The following is a 21,603-nucleotide window of genomic DNA, read 5'->3' on the forward strand; positions in this document are numbered from 1 at the left end:
TCAGAACTGTCACATCTTTTCAGGTCTATGGTTCTAGAGATGGGCAAGCAGTCTGCCTGCTGTTGCTGCAAAAAGGACTAACACGACTTCATCGTTTCTTATGCACGTAAACGTCTCTTTTTTTTCTGAAAGCGCAAGAAAAAAAAACTTCCTGGGTACCAGTGCCTACCGCTTATATCAGCCTTACCCAGATAATTAGCGACCCTTTCACACTTGCGTCAATTATCAGTGTAGTTTGTTTAAACTAAAGTTGACCTTAATTAGTAAGACTTAAGATTTTTTAGTGCATTAAAATGTTTTTAAGGAACACTTCCTGATGAAGGTTCTTCATAGGATTTGATTTCTTAAATTCATAACTCTGACTCTGCCCGATCTCAGGAATGACAGTTTCTGGTCCTCACTGTGTCAAGATGTCTTGTTCTAAGTGGTTACATCTTTACCCATAAAGGCTCTCCGAAAGCATTTTTTTTTTCGAGTGGATGCTTTCTCAAAGAAGTTAGCAGAAAATGCCTCATTAATAATAAAATCGTTACTATTACTAACAAGCAGATGCAAACCCTTCAGCTAAGTTACAGCATCTATGAGCCCCGTCTTTCTGAAGACAATTCAAAGCCAGAATTGTCTGTATCTGAAACTGTGATCCCACATTCCAGCTTTTCCGAGCTTCCCTCACAGGGAACCCTGGCAGTATCCTGTCATTCCTAGATCCGAATGCCTTTGGATGAGGCTACACGCAGCGTGACTCACGCCCAGAACTGGGGATCACCTAGGCAGAACTGACACGTTCGGCTTCTGTCAGGAACTGTGAAAAACACCGCCTGTAAAGAGCAGTCAGGCGCGGAGCCCTTAGGTTCTGGAACAATGTCTCCAGCGCTCCTTGGGGTCACCTTCTCGTAGTGACCCTCTTTCTGCTGCGAGTGAGTGAGGAGAGAGTGTGTGAGCCAGGAGTACATGTCCTGCCTTCTGTTCGGGGGTTCGGGGCTGTGCAGTAGGACCAGGGTCTCCCTGTCTGAGGGACTCTGGTGGGGATCAGGGCTGTGCAGCAGGACCAGGGTGTCCCTGTCTGAGTGACTCTGGTGGGGATCAGGGCTGTGCAGTAGGACCAGGGTGTCCCTGTCTGAGTGACTCTGGTGGGGATCAGGGCTGTGCAGTAGGACCAGGGTGTCCCTGTCTGAGGGACTCTGGTGGGGATCAGGGCTGTGTAGTAGGACCAAGAGGTCAAGTGCTGTATTGTCTGCTTGCGGGACAGGAAATGCCCATGCTGGCTTCCTGTTCGTTGCTCTTTCCATTGTGACCGCAATCGTTCACATTCAGTGGGGCATTAAGACTTGGGCTCGGAGTGGCGGGGGGTTTCGGAGGTGCCGAGCTTGTCGGAGAGATGGCTTTCAGCGACGGATGGCTGACAAACCGCCGTCTCCCGAGGGCCGCGGCCACAAGCCAACAAGCTCGGCAGGAAGGATCCCGAGAGGAAGCCCTTCTGAAACCGGCCTGCGCAGACTGCAGAGCGGATCAGCTGGGCTCAGACGCAAATCACACCGGTGGAACTTGTAACGCTCCAGCTTGGCTGTATAAACTGCTCGACAACAAAAAAAACAAAAGCAGACTCCAAACGCGCTGACAGGAGCAGCTCGGTGGATGAAACTGCACGCTATTTTGCAAAATCCTTTCGCAACGCACATTTTCTCACATCTTGGCCGTGCTGCCACCAGGTAGATGTTCAGCTGCAGCCTCACACGAACTTTTTCCTATCGGTGTGGCTTTGTATCTGACAAAACCCAACACAGGGTCTTTATGACAGCTCATGACTGGTCTCCCATAATATCCACTCTAAACACAAAGTCAGGGGATGTGGAGTGGTTTGTCTCAACACAAGATGTTGATGTCTTGCATATACCCACAAGCTACTGGCTTGTGGCTGTGGATAGGAAACTGCAAAAAAGGAAGGGTGTACAAATTGGACTGTTTTGATAACAAATTGACAAGTCTTTATTTTTGTACCAAATGTCTGAGGTACACCATAAAACGTCAGCACTAAATAACAAAACATTATTCAAGCGGTTAAGTAAGGACAAATTAAAAAGCCACAGTATTAATAAATGTCCCCTTACCATTACAGACCTATGTTTTCAGCATGTACACAGTAGCATGCTTTTCTTTGCAATGCTATGTGTGTAAGAAATGGTATTCACGGACATTGTTTAACGCGATCGGCACAGACTATGGATATGATCAACCAGACACGGGAGCTTTTTCACATAAAGGATAAATGGGCATGTTTGCTGTAGAGTAGCCCTTATCAGAGTTTTTAAAGCATGCTAACTGGAATGCTGTTATTTTGGCTTTCCACCACTAAGACAAAAAAATGCCCCCAGCCCCTTCTTTTCTCCCATTCCTCCACATTCCAGCGGTGTCCCCACTTTGGGAAAAGTACTGGGTACATGTGATGTGTTGCATAACTCCCAAAGTGTACAAAACCACATATCAATCATAACAAGTGTTATTTAAGGTGATGCCAGCGCAGAGGTATATATGTTTCAAAAGGATATGTAATGGTGACGTCAGGTAAGACTTCGATAAGATCTAACTTCTTTGATTCAGTTGCTGTTTTGTCAGTTTAGTTTGGCTGGGCAGATGTGTGCAGGTTGTTCAGAAGACCTGAGAGTAAACTGGAATTTGTGGTCTAGTGATCTTATTTTTCATAAAAAATTAGAAGGATAGTCACGTTATTAGACTTTCCAAGGTAAGCTCTTGAAAGGTAATGGTTATTCTTTGCAGGGAGACAGGAGGAACATGCTTTCATAACCCCTCTGTTCTCTTATTCACTGTCCAGCAGTTCACTGTCACTAGTATATGTAGCTTCTGGTCATGTGCAACTTCCCACCTCCTCTATGTGTCTGTCAAGGGATATCACAGTGTGAGGCACAGGAGTGAAAGCAGCTCAAGAACTGTGATTTCAAACATCACTCAGCCTCACAGTGAACTACTGCAAGAAAAGGTATATGTGGTTGATTACCAACATAGTGTTTAAATGGTAAATGCGTCTCTGCACTATGGAGGTGAGTGGCTGTCCTTGAGGATCGGGGTTCATCAAGGACTGAGTGCAGTTTACCAAAGAGCTGTCCTTAAGTGCATGGTTCTCCTGAAGGTTGAAGGAAAATTCTATACAGACCGTGTACAAATCAATTACTTTTGAGCATTTTTAATATCCTTTTCAAGTATCTTGAAAAACAAAACACAATCACTGCATTAAAATTAAACAGTACCCAGAATGGATATCTTCAGCATTGCCTCCATTGTCATGGACTGGAATTACAAAGCCAACAGAAGTGACAAGAGCCTAATGGAGAGACCTATGATAAGTTAAAAGCCCTCTAATGGTATATGAACTGAAATCTGATTTAAGAGTTTCTTTCACTTTAACTACAGTGCCCTGTAAAGCAGAGATGAAAGTGTTTGCATCAAAAATGCACAAGCCCAAGTGTGACAAGTGTTGATTACAAGCCTGTTTTAGCAGGGTGAACCATCCAAACAGCAGAACACCTTGCCTTTTGCAGCTTCACCAATGGCTCACTTTCTGAATCCTTCCTTCAGACGTGGAGAACCTCCTTCCTTCTGTGGAAAGAGAGCGATTCTACATTTTCGGCTGCCAAAGCACATCTTATTTAAACAATCGCCGACACCATTCGCAAACCTGGCCTCCCCAGAAACGCAGTTGTGCTCCTGCAATGTCTGCCAGGCATAGGGCTGCAGATTTAATCTGGTCAAGTTTTAAAATTGTGCTTGGCTAGATTGGTCCGCAGGTCTGAGGGCAAGCTGAATGAAGGAATTAGTTGAAAGCAGATGTACAGTGCTATGCCTTCAAAGTGTCAGGTGAGGGCTCTTGATGTAAAAGGACAGAGCTGGGTGTCAATGCAAGGTAAATGTGGACCAGATGTCGCATTCACAATATGAGTGAAGTGTGCGTTGTGCACGTAATATATCGGAACAATCAAACGTGGAAAAGAAAAAAAAAATGTTCTGCCAAAAGCCTGTTGATTGTGATGAAGATCCTTTCATGATCTGCTTCAGTGAACTTTGCAGGAGGGGAGTTCCATCAGAATAAGAGTACCTCCTCAGCCACTGAAGCCACAGCATTAAGCAAAACACAAAGTTATTAGCCTAGAAGAAAATGCTTCTGGTTCGTGAGCTGTGTATGCAGCTGTGTGACGTATTTGTTTGCGTACACAAGCAGGATCTGATGCAGAGAACACATCACCAGCACAACAGCTCGGTGTTGTTGTTTCCCAGCAACTTCAGCAGAGGTACTGCTTTTAATTACAGTGAACTGTGTGGCCTACTGGAAGGTGTGAAAGGTGCACTTCCTTTCCAAAGAAGATAGCATGATTTCTGTTCAGTTTTAATTGAGAGTTCCCCTTAATTGCTTAACAGGGTCGAGTGATTAACAGGAATCTCTGTCACAGGCAAGGCAAAAGTTGGTAGGGCTTTCTTTATCAGATGTTAAAAGCTGCACCTGTCTTCACTTGAAAGATGTCAAACATCCTATTGCACAAAAAGAACCCACACTATATTAAACCCAGACCAAAAGAGCTGGCTGGGGCCTGAGCTGCAAAGGGAACAAACAGGACAAGGAGTGATTTCTCAGATCATTTCTCGACCGCATCACTCTCCCAAAATCTGCCTCGACTGTATTTCTTCTTGCAGTGAGCAGCTGTATAAACAGCATTGGCTGTTTCTGGTTTTCTATGATGTGGGCCAGTGGCTGAGGAAAACAAATGACTCTACTTAGGCAGTTTTAGTTTTTTCTGGACATGCACATCATTGATCCAGGTCATCAAAACTGATGTTTCAGTGCACACCGTGGAAGAGTTTACTGGGATGGGAGATGGGTAGCTCTACCCTGCTTTTGTGTGTTCCAGTGCTAGTTCAGCAGCATTGTTTCCCAGGGCTACTTTAAATATAAAGAGATTTTCAGTTTGCAAGCTCGATGGCGTGCCCTGGGGTAGTTAGGACAAATTGCACACTTGCTTCTTCAGTGTAAAACCCACACCATCCAAAAGATCAACATCAGAATACTTTTTTTGTTTCGGGATTGAATCCAGCTGTGCTTGGTCATCCAAATACACAAGGTGTTTCCCACTGTGGAGGGTGGTGCCTTGTCATCTGTATTGGTTTGTTGTAGCTGATAAAAGCTTTGTCATGAGAAGTCAGTCACAGGGGCACACAGCTGGCATTTGTGAGTGGCTCTGAGGTGGGAAATGAGTTCACCTATATGATTTTAGGTAAAATTAACACACAAACCATTGCAGTATGTTGGCATGGTATTCTGCAGGACGGCACTTATTGAAAATAAAACTTTAAAACGACTTGATATTGTCCATAAAGGACACAGTTTGGTGAAAACATACCAGTAGTGTATGATAATTACTCCTGATTAACGTAAAATAAAACACTGTTTACTGACTGACAAGAAACGGTTTCACAAAGAGAAATGTAGTTGTCCACAACTGATCCCTGATTCCTAACAGAATTATCTGGAAAATGCCAAAGGCAGCCAAATTCCCCCAAAGAAACAACTGTGAGCTGGAAAGTAATTAGCTGGTGGGCTTTCACATTTAATGAGCCCACCCAACCCCCCGCCAGCCCCACCTCCTCCCCCAACTGCCCTCCCTGCAGCCACATGACCTCGTCTCACGTCACCTCCTCTCTTGATGTGTCGTCTGCCTCGGGCGGAGCTGTCTCAGACCTGCAGTCCAACATGGCTTATTACTGAGTCACAGCTCCTAAAACGTGCTCGCCGCCAATGAGTAACTTCCACAGAGCCACGCAGGGCACCACTCATTCTTACTCTGCATACAGCTGATGCAAAGCGAGGGAGCGCTTCCTAGAATTGTAACTAGCTTTTTAACACCACTGTGTAACAGCGGGCAAGTGGGTGTACGTGTAATGTTCACATCTTTGGCTAATTCTTTTTAACACCCAGCGTCCCTGCAATTTAATAGGCGGCTCTAAATCAAGAGAGATGCAGCCTTCGCATGATTAGATATGGTTAAGTTTTTGATTGTCTTTCCTCTAGACCTCGTTGTCATATCCACCTCCGCACAGCGATGAGCTTGTTGTCCCCAGCTTTTAAATTAGCTGGATAAACCATCTGTTACCATTTAACAAATTGAATTCTCAGGGATCGTAACCTGATTGACTGGGACAGTGGATGTTTTCTTCTTCCGCTCACTGAACAGATCATTTTTAGCAAGTTGAGCAACGCGTCTCCATAAATACAGAGGACGTGTTTGCCCTACCGGTGGATTGCACAAACATTCTGGTCACATAATGGAAATCCCCACACATAAGTAATTATATATACTGTAGACACACTACATATACACAAACATATATATATAAAGCTTTAAAGTAGAGAACGTGTTAGTTCTACAGTTCACTAGTTATCTACAGAAGGTGCTTTCTGTACATGAGTAATACGCTACTTTTTGGTGCATTCTTGTGCTGCATTTACTAGACTTTGGAAAGGAGAAGTGTGGTGACACACCTTCAAAATGGGATACACATGGCCTTTGAAATAAATTGGAGGTCGGTCGGGGGGGAATTTGTGCAGCTGGGCTGCTTTCCTCTCTGTCCTGTGCTTGCAACAAAATTTGAGCCCAGCCGCCTCGCAGTTCGGAGGCGAGCTCTGTTCAGGGCGATTAGTGCAGGCGTCTGGCAGAGGCCTGAGGGGGGGCCCTAACGAGCCCTCGTGTGCGACACCGCCTGTGTCGCCTGGGAGAGCTGGGAGGAGGAAGCACACCGGGGGGCTCCTCATCAGACCTCCCGGTCAGGGTCCGCAGGGCCCGGATCAGTCCGATTCGCGGGACGGCAGAAACTGCCGGCTCGGAAACAAAAAAAAAAGAACACCCTACGGTCGTTTCGTTAACATTGCGTCGGCATTTAGCCTGACGCAAGTCATTATAGAGACGCTCCTAGCCAACTGTTCGGTTTAAATCAAAGGCACATGGTTTCTTTTCAGGAAGTATCGGGGAGCGTGCTGTCCAGTGCCCTGTTAGACCCTCTAATTGGCGCGGGGCGAGTGGGGGGCAGTGCGGTACTGTGTGCACTGTCAGCGTGAGGGGGGGCTTTTACATCATGATCTTTATCAGCCCCCTCCGACTCTGGACAAGGCAGAGGAAACAATTTATATTTCTGCCGCCTCAATCTCTTTCTCACTTCCTTCTTTAGCTCATGCCATCATTGTGGTTTACAGTAAAGGATTTATTCTGAGGCGGCAGAGTCCTGACTTTTTCCCCCTCGCTCCTCTAAGTGCAACCAGCGGCGTATTTCAGAAATCAAAGGCCTTTGGTAAAAATGGGATATTTTTCGGGGTTTTTTTTTTCCTGCTTTAAAAAGTGAGGCTACTAATTAACTTCACGGGCCAGTAGCAGTTGTCAAAATCGACACTGAAATTAACAATCTACCATATTTAACTTGAACTTTTTATCCTGTCCTATCAGTCTTTGTGCTTCTCTGAACTGTTTCCTATGTCCATCTAACAGAGGTTAGAGTTGGTGTTTGTTAATCTGGTGCAACAGATTCTTAAAGCACCCACAGTGCTCAAGATAAGAACTGTAAGATATGATAAGGGAATTTTGTTTAAATTCACGTGACTTTTGTTGCTCTACATAGCGACAGAAGCAAGTGTCATTTGCTGGGAGCGCCATGAAGCCTGTACTTCACCAGTACCCTGGTTGTGGTCTTTTAGTAAACTGTGAGGAAACTGCACTTTCAAATATGAGATTTTTGTTTTTTCCTGGGGAATATAGGAGTGAGTCGTGGCACTCTGTGACATTGCAGTGGTAGAATGTAAACAGAATTTTGGGTCTATCTCCCTTGTGTTTGGTTTAGCATATAAACAGTTTCTCTGCTTTTTTTAATCAAACCTAAGCCTGTGTTTCTGAGCCGTGGATAATCTCCCAAGACTGTTTACATTGCATATATGCTGATAAGTCAACAGCCCCTCAGATACTCACAGGCTCTGTTCTCTGGGCCACCAGTAGGAACAGGAAGCAGAAAGACCATCATTAAGAAGAGAGTGTATTTAAGAACATACGAACAGTAACAAATGAGAGGGTGCCATTTGGTAGTTAATTAATCCCAGGGTCTCATCAGGCCACTATTTGAAAAGGAGCCAGGATACCGGTTTGAAAACAGCGTTCAATCAATTTTAAAACAGTTTTTTTTTTATCTTTACGTTTGTGGTGATGTTTCGTTTAGGTGCGGGAAGAGAGCGCGGACAGGGTTCTGTCTTAAAAGTTGGGTTTCCCGATAATCTCAAATAAAAGATGGATTGCGTTCATTGAAGGACATTACAAGCTGAAAATTAATTTCATGTGCAATTTAGGTCATTTTTAGATTCAACAGAATCCATACATATATATACCGAGTGGCAACAATGGAGTAATAGATGTAGTAGCATTTGGTGCATTTTTAATGCCTCTCAGTGTATACATGTAATTAAAATCCAGAAAATAAATCACAAGGGAAAGGTAAGGTTGGTGTTCTGGGACTGACCATTCATACACAATAAATGAGCATTAAATAAAAGCCGTCACTGTTGCTCTGAACACAGTTTTAGCTGTGCATTTTAATTCCTGGGGCCAGCAAGCACTCTGTATCAATCTTCAGGACGCTGGCCACATGTTTCCAAAGCTGACAGAGGTTGTCAAGTTGCCACTCTGTTCTCGTGTGGGCTGCGCTCCCTTTCGCGGGCGCCGGAAAGGAAATGGTTTTTATAACCGACAACGTTCTAGCCAGTCAGACTGTTGGCAGAGGGGGGTCACCGGTGACGCTCTCTGCTGCAGTCAGACTGAAACTCGACAGGCACCTACAGCCCCGTACCGAGCCGGCCAGCTTGCTGCCAGAGCTGCTGGCGGGCTGACGTCACTGCCAGGGAAAGGAGCATGTGGTTCCCATTCGGTGGCTCCTCAGAATGCGGGGAATTTCCATGATTTCCGGCGGGAATTCTGTCAGCCGGGGCGAATGGGTGTGTGCGTGCGAGCGCGAGTGTGACAGCGCGGGGCCGAGAGGACGGAGGGCCGCAGAGCTCTTCATTTAGGAGCAGGGAGCGCCGAGGCCGAGACGGGGGGGGGGGGGGAAACGCCGAAGGTGTTGGGGTGGCGACAGGGTTGGGTAACCGAAACCGCCCCGCGAAGAGAGCTCTCCTCTTGAAGGCCGCAAAAAAATGAAGTGTTTTGTCTTATCTCTTCAGATATGTTTAAAAGTGTAGCTCTTGAGGCACAGAATGCCAGTTTTTGTCTTTAAAAATGATCAGGCAGACAGCAGAGAGTGTCTAAGAATAGGGATCTGTTACGGGGGGGGACTCTTGCTGGTTACATTCTTTCGAAACTGTTAATGACCCTAGAGCAGAGCAGGCCTACGCGGGCTTGGCACTGGTCTGAGAGCGCCGAAGAAGCCAGGGTTTCTATTCCTGTCACTCGCCTCTGTATTCAGATGGAAATCAAAATATAGCAGAACAGTAGCCTACTTACAGCAGAGGAGCCTACAAAGTGCTGAATAGGCCTGCTTCATGATGGTGTACTGGTGTACTGCCTCTGTGTTCCCAGGCTAAAAAAAGAGCGTCTCTGATAGTGGCGACACCTCCAGATAAGACTCAATGAATAAGCAAGGTGCATTGTTCTCATACTGACCAATAATTTAAGACTAGGGTCTCTACAGGGCTAGTCAGGGTCAGGACTTGGATGTGAAACGAGCTGCCCTTTGTACAGCACACCCACGTGTAGTAACAGAGTTCATCTCCATTGCAGTGGGCATTAACGCACGAGTAAAGACCTACGGGGGGTTGGGACCATGCATTTCTGAGCCACAGACTGCTTCCCTCTCGCTTCATCCCAACGTGAGCCTATTTCTAGTTTTTAAAACCACGGTCTGAAGTGTTACGTAGCTGTTGTTTAGACTTGAATTGTCCTGACACCCTCAAAAAAATGTGTAATTACACAATTAGAAACATTCATAAATGCATACAGCACAATGACTGGATTAGGACCAAGAGCAGTTGCGGGATGTGTTAAAATGATCAATATGTCTTGTTTGCTGCAGCGTTTTAGACTGCCTGTCAGTGTTTGCCAGTTCTACGCTGGCATTGCATCATTTCTGCGAGCCGTCTATGAATGAACACAGTCGGGAGTCGAAGCAATAAGAAGTTATTGTTCTGCTCTGATGTCAGGAGTTTAGGATGGCTTTGAATATCCCATTCATTGCGTCTTGTGGGCAGCTCACATTACAGCCAACTGAGTCAGCCCCAGCCCCACACCTCTCTCCTCTCTGAGGCCTTCAGCTGTGCTGCGGAATTGCGATTTCATGCACAGCTCTGACATGGGGGGGGGGAGAGACGCTACTAATGAGGTTCATGTGTTTCTCCCTTGAGCGGGGCTATTCAGAGTCCTGGCAGGGAACCGGCCGGAGTTAAATATGAGTGCTAGCAGGTAGAGGGCTCTGGCACGCGGCCTTGTGTCGGAGTTTCTCTATCATATTATAAAAACAACCACCTGGCGCAACTGGCCTTGTGTCTGTGGCTGTTCTTGAAAGGAAAGCCAAGGACTCTGGTGTTGTACACAGGCGTCTGCACTACTGGCATGATGGGGCTTTCAGATCCAGGCACATAGCTTCTGGAGCTGGTGTGCCTCCCCTTTCCCCTTGGCGACGTTTGACATCATTTAACCAGCTACAGATAAAGGCCTGAAACATACACTTTACTGCATATTATCTCATGCTGATGATTCGCTTTCATGCTATACACCAGGGCCTTCAAGATAGAAACTAAGAATGTAGCGATTTCTGGTTTTCTTTTCCATTTTTTTGTTTACAATGATTGAAAATGTACTTTGTGAGCAGTGCATGCCTCTTTGACCCTGTTAGCACAGGGTTCTTTTATTGTTCCCTTGACCTATGAGCAAAAAGATGCTACTAAACAAATTAAGAAAGAGGAAGTTAAGCTTCTAAGATAATCTGATCACTGCTCTATATCGGAAAACCATCTAAAGTGCATGGGCAAATATCCCAATAAGCTCTAATATCCCCATATGCCAATATCCCTTTGCAGGGACAATCAGAATCTTGGAAACTACACTGCTGTGACAGAAGTAGTCACTATCTCTTCTGTGTCACTCACAAAGATGGATGAGTCCTTTCAGTTAGGACTGGTGGCTGGAATCACACTACCCGATACAGCACTCGAGACTGTAAAGCTTAAGGGCTGGGCTTTAAATCACTGGTGAGTGAGTTGTGAAATTCTATCCAAAAGAGTAACCCTTTCAAGAGTGAATGCAAAACAGTTAAAAGACCCCCCCCCTCTTTCTGGTGCAGATTCTTTCCATCACATTTTCAAATATACTCTAAAAAATTGTTCTTCAGACAGCGACTGTTGCTTCTATTTTCTCTGAATTAAAGTGTCTCAGGCTCCCCTGTATTTGGCTGCAGTTCACGTTTTAGTGGAAAGTCGATCATTTGTACTTTATGAAGCAGTTGTAACATTCATGTCTGGTCGTAACTTTAATGCAGAGCTACAAAGTCACTGACATTTGGGCTGTTGATGTGAAAAACAGTTTTTTTTTTCACAAATGTGTAAAACAATTGAACTAGGCCTTAGTGACCTTTATATACTGGGGAGCTTAGCACTGCATACTTTATACCGCTGTCATTTAGAGACCACAACCACCGACTGTAGGCAGCACTGGGTGAAACGCTTGCTATCCAAGATGAATGAGGTTAAAAAAAATGAATGATCTACCCCTGCCCTAGAGGCTGAAGAGACATTCTGTTAAAAAAAAATAGCTCTGCTGAATAAAAAAAATCAGCAAAGAGCTACAGAGACTATCACAAAAAAGAGCATTTTAGATTATTTTTTAAGAAAACAGGGACTGTCTACACACCTGCCACCAGCGTCAATCCTGCTACCCACAATACCAGAAGAAAGAGGTGCTTTTTGAGAAGTCCTCCATGTTAAACGGTTTCTAGTTTGCGTGGGAGAGCGTAAGGCTATGAGAAGGTCTTTAAGGGTTCGAAAAGGGTTCGAAAGTGCAGATGAACTCTCATCCACTTCAAATACACTGTCCTGAGCTGCTGCCAACTTCGGTTCCTGACAGAAGTCATCCTCAACCCCCTGTTCCCAAATACAGGCTCCGATACAGTGAGGAAAAACATTCAGGACACAAGTCACACACTCTTGCCATTGTTTCTTTAAAAGCCGGTTGTCTAAGGGAAGACTAATTTGCTGCGTCCGTGGGCTCATCTACTGTATGTGACAGCAAAAAATGTCTGGGTGAGACAGAAGATACACAAACGATATCATTTAATGTAACGCATAAAGTCATTTGTAATGGAAACATGCAAACAAGCTCTCTCTACCCCCGAGAACAATTTAAACATTCATTAGCGCAGGTTTATTTCAAGCTTTCCCCTGTTGACCAAACGTGTTAAAATCTCACAAAAAGCAACAAGAGTGTACAGTTTAATCAGAATATCCGGAACGTGCCTTCATGTAGTGCCGACATGAAAACTACTTCTCAGACGACAGAAATGCTCCACGTGAAACTTATCAAGTGAGCACTGTGTAGGGTATGACCCTTAAATGGAAAGTAAACAAAATCTTTGACTAATCAAGTTAGGCAACAGAACATTGTGCTGAACATCCATTTCAGTGCTCTGCATAATGTAGCTTGTCATCTTCAAACATTTGAGTCAGCAAATTGAATACCCATCATTGGAGAGTTTGATGACAATAGGAGTGATATTAGGGGAAGAGAGATTACTTACAGGCAGATGTTGTGCGCTTCATATGGGACCGTTTTGCTTTTATGAAGCAATAAAAATATCCTTGAATTACAGCTCACACTGAGGTGAAAAATGCTTTTTTTCCCCCCAGATCATACAGGGCACTGGGGTGTCTTGCACGGGCTTATTGTGGTCTGCAAAATTTGCTCATCTGATACTTGATAACAAGAGTTCCAGTCTCCAATCCTGCAGTTCTCATCCTGTTTTTTTTCCTGCTAATCTGCTAATATTTCCTTGGCTGTTGTTCGCTGGAGTCTTCGTGTTTTCAAAAGCTCTTAATAGCCCTCTTGTGTGCTACTAATGAGACTGTGATTGCTTGGATTATCAGACATTATCACTTGCCTGAACCTGAGACTTCACATTCCTTTAACTTTGTTTTAGTTGTTTTGGGTGTAGCTCAAAATGGCAGTGCGACGTGTTCTACTCGGCTTCCCTGGGCTTGGGTCAGTGTTCATCGGCGCTTGGTTTAATCGGTCCGGCGCACCGAAGAACCGCGCAAGTCTCGAAAGGTTTCACAACACTTTGTCTTCTTTGTGAAATCAGATCTCCTTGCCTTGGCTGGGCCAGAGCTTTCAGGCACCCTGTGCTGCGTGTCTCCCCCCTGGGGGCTGGTGAAGCTAATTAAATCTGCGTAAGTCATCAGGGGCTGTTTAAGGCATCAAAGAGGGCTCTGTCTCAGGCTCTGTACCCAATGGCCATGAGTGGAGAACAGTAGCCCATGTGTCAGAAAAGACAGCGCCTGGTGTGACATCACCAGCTTGCTCTTTGACCTTTGGCTCTGGCTCTGCTGACCCCTGTTGTGTTCAGCTACAGTATCTCCTCTGTCTCTGTGTGGATATGGGGTGTGTGGTGATGGTGACAGAACGAGGGGGTGGGGGGGGGTGATGCACTTCATTAATTAGCATGTGGGCCCTCCTATTGTGCGTTGGGCTATGGGGGGTCCTGTCCCACACACATGATGTGTTTATAGGCCACATCCAGGACAATGTGGCTTTGGGGTCGGGTGTCCGGGGTGAGAGATCAGTGAGATTTGATGCCGATTACAAAGTGAAGCGGACCAGTCAGTACCCAATGGCTACATGTGAGGCCGAACTCAAATAAACAAGCAGGGCTGCCCTGCAGACGGACTCTCTGTGATCCAACAGGGAAATCTAATTAACATACAGTGTACTCAGCATTGCATGCTGTACTTTTAGTTTATGAACTGTTCTTGTATTGTATAACAGCATTTCAAGCTCTTGCGTAATATTACTTTATGCCGTGCAGTATAAAGATTACCTCCTACTTTTAATGCCTTTCAATTACTAGGTGACAATCCAAACCTTTTGCTCTAAAGGCAATTAGCATGCAAATTTAAAGGTGAAAATGACATGAGACACCACTCCGGAGTGGGTGTGGGGATTTAAATAAAGAGAACCCTTTTAATTAAAAAGGTTTTGGAATTTGAACTGGATTTTATGGTGACATGGAAACATGACCAACATGTGAACAGAAGGCTGTCCGCTTAATGTAGAATTAAACAAGTGCTTAAGTAAGCGATTGGTGCATTTTCTTTTGCGGTATTCATTGGTGTTGACAATGTTTGTGTTCAATAAATAAAATAAAGCTTTTAAGAACGAATTAAAACCAGAACTTCTTGGTAATATAAATAATAAAAGTGAATATTACAATACAGTTTGGAGAGATGCTCATGAGAATCTTTGAAGTCAATGGCAAACATGTTAAAAATAAAACAAGCAGTGGAGTTTGGATTTATTGACTTTTGAGGTGATGAATACTTTGATGTATAAAAACGCTGTGCAGACAGTTGGCAAAAATTGGAAGGAACAGGAGTGTGTGTGGACATGTGTCTGGGCCATTCATCCAGGTGGGGCTGCACACTGGTGGTGGTGGAGAATCCCCATTACCTGTAAAGCTCTTTGAGTGGAGCGTCCAGAAGAGCGCTATATAAGTGTAAGCAATTATTATTACTATACCACTCAAGGGCTCTGTCTCGGTCTTTCCTGACAGATCTGGAGTGCAGTGATGTTCCCTTGCTCACCCCCGGAAGTAAAGAGATGATGTCACAAGCCTTGAAAGCCACCTTCAGCGGGTTCACGAAGGAGCAGCAGAGGCTCGGAATACCGAAAGGTAACCCGCTCCTCTCCCGTTCAGAGCAGAGAGAGACGTGCAGAAACCTCGAGCCGGCGCTGCCGGTGGTGTTGTCCTGAAAACATCCGAGCACCGACCTTGCGTTTGAAAGCGCACGTCTGCAATCAAAAAAAGGATCAATGCAGAGTTAAAACCATCTGGTTCCATGCCCAGCATAGGTTGTGCTTCAAGCTTGAAAGGTTTAGCTGCATTTAATGAGTTCCTCCCACACAGGAGAATGACTGTAGCCTTGAGCAGACACAGGCTGCTGGGTTAACAGTGGGGCACAGGATAATGGAGAAACCATGGACCTCAGGTAGATCTGAAAAGAGAGTCTGGGAGATCCCCATTTTTCTGTTGGGCTCAGAATGTGTTCCATGTCTCCAAGACTTACAATTCCCCAAAACTGTATCCTGCATCAGAATAAAGTAAAAGGCTAAGGAGAGACTTCTGTGGAAATGGCAAAGTCTTGGCCACAACAGGAATTGTGTTGTTCCAAAAAGGAGTTTATGAATGTCTCAAACTTGAAACGTGTTATTCCCTTGTTTTAAGAAGTAGGAATGTCTGAAAGTGAAAGGCAATCTTGCGCAGGAGGATGGCAGACAGTGATTCACTAATTGAGGAAGGTCATCAGAAGTTCTATACCAGTCCTGACAGTGTAGGAAATATTTCATTTGTGGGGAGTTGATATCAGTCTGGAAAAAGACAGGCAAAGAGTGTAGTAATGTCTGTTTTGAGCGTCTACAGAATATATGCTTATCTACTGTGCGGCTAAAATACCACAAGATATATGCGGGGGTAAAGTTCTGTACACACGGGAATTTCAGTGCACAATGTCTTTGCACGATAACCACATACTTATTTAGACAGCTTACATGCTGCCTTCAAATATTGTGAATATCAAAATCATTCACAACGGATCTGATGGAATCTGTATGCCACTTGAAACGGTTAGATATGAAAAGAGGTGCTGGTTCAAATATCCTAAATGGTTGAGTTCAATGGAAATTATATATTTTATTTTGGTTACTTTTTTTTATAAAATGGAAAGCTTTATGTCCCTGGTGAATCAAAGTTATTTTAAATGTCAGGCTCTTCAGAAAAAGAAAAACTATAATCACAGTGGATTGCACAACACTCAGTGATGTTGAACCTAACTCTTCAGGCTTAACACTTTAGTTTATTAGAAAGGTTTCACTTTCCGGTTTTTACAACAGATTGGTAAAAACGTTAGAATAAATTGGTAGCGGTTGTTTCTACAACCAATAATCTTCATGACATGTGAGAAATGTGAATGTAAGAAATGCTTTATACCTGGATTACAGTTCATGATCATACAGAAATTCACAAGACTCATTTTTTTTATAACCTGATGAAGGCCAAAAGACCCTGAAAAGAATATATAATAAAATTATAATAATACCAGGGTAGCATTACCACAAATCAAGAAAACCATCATATCCCACTTGCACCACCAACTGGCAGTCATTACGCAACTGAAAGAAATGCTGTTCTACTCATTGCGAGTAACTCACGATAATCTTACATTGTGTTGGAACAGATACCTGTAACTTTTAGTCAGCAGAGTAAAATGCAAGGCGTGTGAAAAGTGAAAAACATTTTATTGCCACTGTCAGTTGCTTTGCTCAATGTAATTTGATTCTCCAAGGTACTTGAGAAGAGAGGGCTGCTCTGTTTGAAATACTGCTGAGAGTGCTGCAATAGTGGAAAGGACCAAGGACAGATGTTCCTGCACAGAGCAATTATCAAGGTAACCCCCTTCTTCTGGTTAGAGCCTTGACCTTTCTTGCTGTGCTTCCCTGTCCAGATCCCAGGCAGTGGACAGAGACCCATGTCATTGAGTGGCTGACGTGGACCGTGAACGAGTTCAGCCTGAAAAACGTGGACTTTCACAAGTTCTGCATGAACGGCGCCAGTCTCTGCGCTCTGGGGAAAGAGCGCTTTTTGGACCTCGCCCCCGACTTTGTAGGAGACATCCTCTGGGAACATCTTGAGATGCTGCAGAAAGGTACAGCTTTGGTCTCTGTGCGCATGTACCAGCATTGCTTGGGTCTAGCCCTGAGCTGCACACCAACATCAGTATTGTTGAAAAATAATATTCTCCCTGCAGAACACCGCGTAAGGACTGATGTTCTGTATATAGATTTATATATTTTAGACATGTTCAGTCACTGTAGAGTGACTGCCCTGCCTTGGACTTTCACAGAGCAGCCTTTAGTCTGGGTAGAGAGTTGATGTGACAGATGTTTTCCTAACTGTGACACCTATCTTTCATGAAGAAGACGTGAAGCATTTCCCTGTCAACGGACTGACCTCCAACATCCAGGAATCCCGCTATACCTCAGATTACTTCGTCAGTAAGTGCCTTTCCCTCCTCCGTACAATACAGCTCCTTCTGAGAGTTATTTTTGCTCTTTCCACTTAGTTTCATCTCATGTTGTTCTGAAAGACTCGTTTTTCTTCGTAACTCCTCACCATTCAGGCATGTTGCAAAGCAAGATGCCGTTTGCCAATTTCCATTCTTGGGCACTGATAATCCCTCGTTGATTTTCTTTCTTTGCCAGGCTATGGCATCGAGCATGCCCAATGTGTTCCTCCATCAGAATACTCCGAGCCAGGCTTCATTACGGAGTCGTACCAGACGCTGCACCCCATCAGCTCGGAGGACCTGCTGTCCCTGAAGTACGAGAGCGACTACCCCTCCGTGATCCTCCGCGATGCCCCTCTAAACCCCCTACAGGGGGACTACTTCTCCATCAAGCAGGAGGTCATCTCCCCCGACAACATGTGCGTGGGGCGCATCAGCCGAGGTAAGAGCCCCCCCCCGACCCAGGTACCCCCATAGGCAGGGCCAGCAGGAGATTCACCTTCTGCACCTTCTGACCGATTCAGGGCACGTCCATTAAGCTCATCTAAAACATGGCTCTTATCCAGAAGTGCCATATTAGGGAGCAGCTGAGCTCCATGAAGCATACAAGATCAAACTGCCGATTACAGAGAATTGTTAGAGGAAGAATACACATTTCAGGACATCTCCGTCTGTCTGAATGCCTATCTGCCCTTTCCAGACATTTGATATATATAGAAGATTTTTTAATGCAAAGTCATTAGAAGAGTTAAAGAGTACACTAATTTACATTCACTTTCCTTATTCAATTAAGCTATAGATTATGCCACGTGTCCCTCACATTCTACAAATATTTAAAGATTATTCTTCATGAATTTGATACACTTCTTATGAGAGCAGCAATATGTTCTGACCATACAAGAGAACAACTGCTTGAAGCTTAGCTGTGTAGTGTGTAAACATAAAGGACACGTGTAAACATCATAGCCCAGCCCTGGACAGATAGGTATTGCACTGCTTTTCAGCTTCAGAGTCCTGTTTGAATAAGCTGAAAAAAAAGTAAATAGCTTTATCACCGCTCATCATAATTTTAAGTCATTGCTGTGGTGAGCTCCGTGTGCTGTAGGTTTCTAATGAATGCTCTCCGTTACCTTGCCTGCATTTTCTTGTGCTGCAATGCCACATCTGTAGTTTACCAAGTCCAGAAGAAGCTCAATGGTTAGGTTGTGGTTCAAAACAAACACGCCTTAACCGTTTGACTCTGCACAGCTGAGAACTAGACTGAATTGTTATTTTTTTCACTGTAAACCTTGCAGTGAAGCCACACAGCTCTCTGCGCCCAGAGCGCCTCTGTCTTTTATGTAAAACAACAAGAATGAGATAACCTGAATAAGCGCCTTTTTCTGCCTGTGCCTCCTGTGTGGCTTTGAAGTTCAGGGCGAATGAGACAGGCAGCAGAAAAAAGAAAACCAAGGAGACTGGGTTCCGATAAACTCCTGTACTCGGTTTGCTCCCTGTATGTCAGAGTTTTTACTTGCTTGCTTGTTTTTGAGAGGAAGAATTTTATGTACAAATGACCCAAGAGACCAGTTCTTTGAAACGACACATAGTTAGGTCATTCCACAAGATACAATCAGACTTCGCTCTGACTGACTCTGACTTACATATCCCAGTTTTGGCAGTTCAGCGCATTTCCTCAACAGTGGGAAAATATTTGTGGTACCAATGTACAACCTCCATGTGGCTTCGATTTTGTAATCGAAGATCTCTGACTCAGCAGCCTTTTGGCATATCTTTCATTCTGAAAAAAGAAAGAAGCTTTCAGCTCAGTACACACATATGAAGGACATGGCGTCTAAAAGTAGTTTGCACTTGATTTTCAGAATAAAAACCCCCAACTTTCCATGTGTGAGATGAAGTGGGAGTTTGAAGAAGGGGCACTGTAAGAGTCTGTAAAGTGTGAATCGGGTGGGGCTGTAAGACTGGGCCACACAACTCCCACACCCTGCAAAAAGAATCGTCTCCATTGAAGTCATCACAGAGGCACAGAATTAAAACATGCGGTCCAATCAATGCTGGATACAGCACTGCTTCTGGGCTGGGATTCGCTATATTAAATCCATTGAACCATTGAAAAAAATACATTGTCACCCCAAGCATCGCAGGAGCACTGCCCACTATGCTCACTGAAGTCATTCAGTTTCTGCAGATTCTAAGTTGCCACCGTAACTTAAGTGGATGAGGTGAAAAGCAACTTCTGAGTGTCCCCTCCCTCATTTCTGTAGTACAGCAGGGGCTTGACATTCAAAAGCGTTCGGCAACAAGAACCATCACAAATAACCAAATTAGCACATAACCACCCCTGTAGCGTCACATGATGTATTACAGTATATAGTATGTAGGGTCAAAAGACATACTGTATGTAACCCTCACTTATATAATGATAAAAATACTCATGTTTTGGCTTTAAGTTAATTAAAATAACATTGCTCCACTGTAACAAGCAACAGTAATCACAAACGTCCCTGCTCCATGATTAGCACCCCACTGTAATGACGTGGCAATAAACTGTCAACACAACTGTCAGGGAGCCCGGGCGTCACCTCCAGCCCGTCATTCACCACGCTGCTGACCCAGAACCTGGAGCGTTCGTTGCGACATCCAAACAAGACCAGGTTGAGATGCGGATGCTGGGTAGTGGGTACTTGTTTCAGGGAACAGGGGGCAGGGAGAGACACACTCACTAGCTAGATTCCTCTTAAGATCCTTCTCTGTTGCGCGGCTTGGTTTTAGCCCGTTCTGCCCGTCTTCCATCCAAGACCCCGTCAGCCAGGCTGAATTGCGAGCAGGTAATAATAATAATAATTGCTTACATTTATATAGCGCTTTTCTGGACACTCCACTCAAAGCGCTTTACAGGTAATGGGGATCCCCTCCACCACCACCACTGTGCAGCCCCACCTGGATGATGCGACGGCAGCCATAGTGCGCCAGAACGCTCACCACACATCAGCTCTCAGTGGGGAGGAGAGCAGAGTAATTAAGCCAATTTCTAGAGTGAACTCAGTTGAGCTGACGGACCCTCCCTGCCCGCAGGAAAGCTGGGTGGCCAGGACTCCTTCGAGAGCATCGAGAGCTTCGAGAGCTGCGACCGGCTCACGCAGTCCTGGAGCAGCCAGTCCTCCTTCAACAGCCTGCAGCGCGTGCCCTCCTACGACAGCTTCGACTCGGAGGACTACCCCAGCGCCCTGCACGGCCACAAGCCCAAGGGGACCTTCAAGGACTACGTGCGGGAGCGGGCCGACCTCAACAAGGACAAGCCGGTCATCCCGGCTGCGGCGCTGGCTGGCTACACAGGTCTGTACCACCTGCTCCTGTCGGGCCCAGGGGCCTGTCCCTCCACTAGATACGCAAAACCGAACATTTACATGGCAGTGTTTGGCTTCTCCCCCACGCTAATGACATACCAGCTTGCCTGTTCTCGCTCTGCGTCACCAGGGGTCATGACGTCGATGGTGCACGGAGCAAACGGGTAGCAATCCATTTCCGACAGCCCATAATCTAAACTTTATTTATCCGGGGTAAAATCATCTTAGACAAAACCTGGCATTGTAGGTAAACTGCAAAAGACTAGCGTGAAGATACCCTGTCAATCATGGCATTGTAGTTCACGGCACTACACTCAACTTTGAACTTTGCTAAAATTTGGGCACCACAGCTTCTGAAAAACATCATACTGCACCAGAATAAAAACTCTTGGACTTTGGTCGGGCTCTTCTTGGCTGAAGCAGTCCTCAGCACGGGGGACACTATTCAGTAATTGGTGGCTGGCTTTGGCTGGAATGCAGTAGGCATTCCTTTGTGCAACTGTAAAAGTACTTTCATGCTCAGAAGGATCTTGCATCTGCTTATCGGTACTTTTCTCAAAAGAAAAGATGAATCCACTGAGGTGAAAGAAGGCATATCACAGGAAACTTGTACTAACTTTTGGCCTTTTTTTTCTCATTTAACCCAAGCCTGAAGAGTTATCATCTGCAGGTTTATCTACCCCACATCTTGACCTATTTTTTAGTTGTCTTGGCAACCCGGGAACAGTGCAAAGTGATACCTGCCCGTACTTTCAGAAACCGAGTGGAATTATCGATTTATCTCAAAGGACCTCTGTCACCCTACATAGCACTTTGTTTTTCATGTTTTTTTAAACAACCCTTCAACTTAAAGAGCCTTTTATTTATTCTCCTGTCTTTTTTAAAGTTTCTTTACCTCTCTGA

General features: G+C 44.9%; 2 protein-coding genes across 4 annotated transcripts in view; one reads left to right on the forward strand and one right to left on the reverse strand.

Moving 5' to 3' along the window:
- ets1 (ETS proto-oncogene 1, transcription factor) overlaps window positions 1-21,603 on the forward strand; it is a 54,416-nt gene that overhangs the window by 24,597 nt on the left and 8,216 nt on the right. For 2 of the 3 annotated variants that reach the window (XM_088619349.1, XM_088619351.1), the window contains 5 exons: window positions 14,845-14,964; window positions 16,793-16,993; window positions 17,265-17,342; window positions 17,550-17,795; window positions 20,429-20,689. In XM_088619349.1, coding sequence (XP_088475475.1) covers window positions 14,845-14,964; window positions 16,793-16,993; window positions 17,265-17,342; window positions 17,550-17,795; window positions 20,429-20,689 — 906 coding nt within the window. The remainder of the gene's footprint in view (window positions 1-14,844; window positions 14,965-16,792; window positions 16,994-17,264; window positions 17,343-17,549; window positions 17,796-20,428; window positions 20,690-21,603) is intronic. The other variant, XM_088619350.1, reaches the window with a different exon arrangement.
- Window positions 1-21,603, reverse strand: part of LOC148641184 (somatolactin-like) — a 127,348-nt gene that overhangs the window by 16,451 nt on the left and 89,294 nt on the right. The window lies entirely within an intron of this gene.

This window comes from Lepisosteus platostomus, chromosome 25 (assembly GCF_059453375.1).
Source record: "Lepisosteus platostomus isolate fLepPlt1 chromosome 25, fLepPlt1.hap1, whole genome shotgun sequence".
In the NCBI taxonomy this organism is placed as follows: domain Eukaryota; kingdom Metazoa; phylum Chordata; class Actinopteri; order Semionotiformes; family Lepisosteidae; genus Lepisosteus; species Lepisosteus platostomus.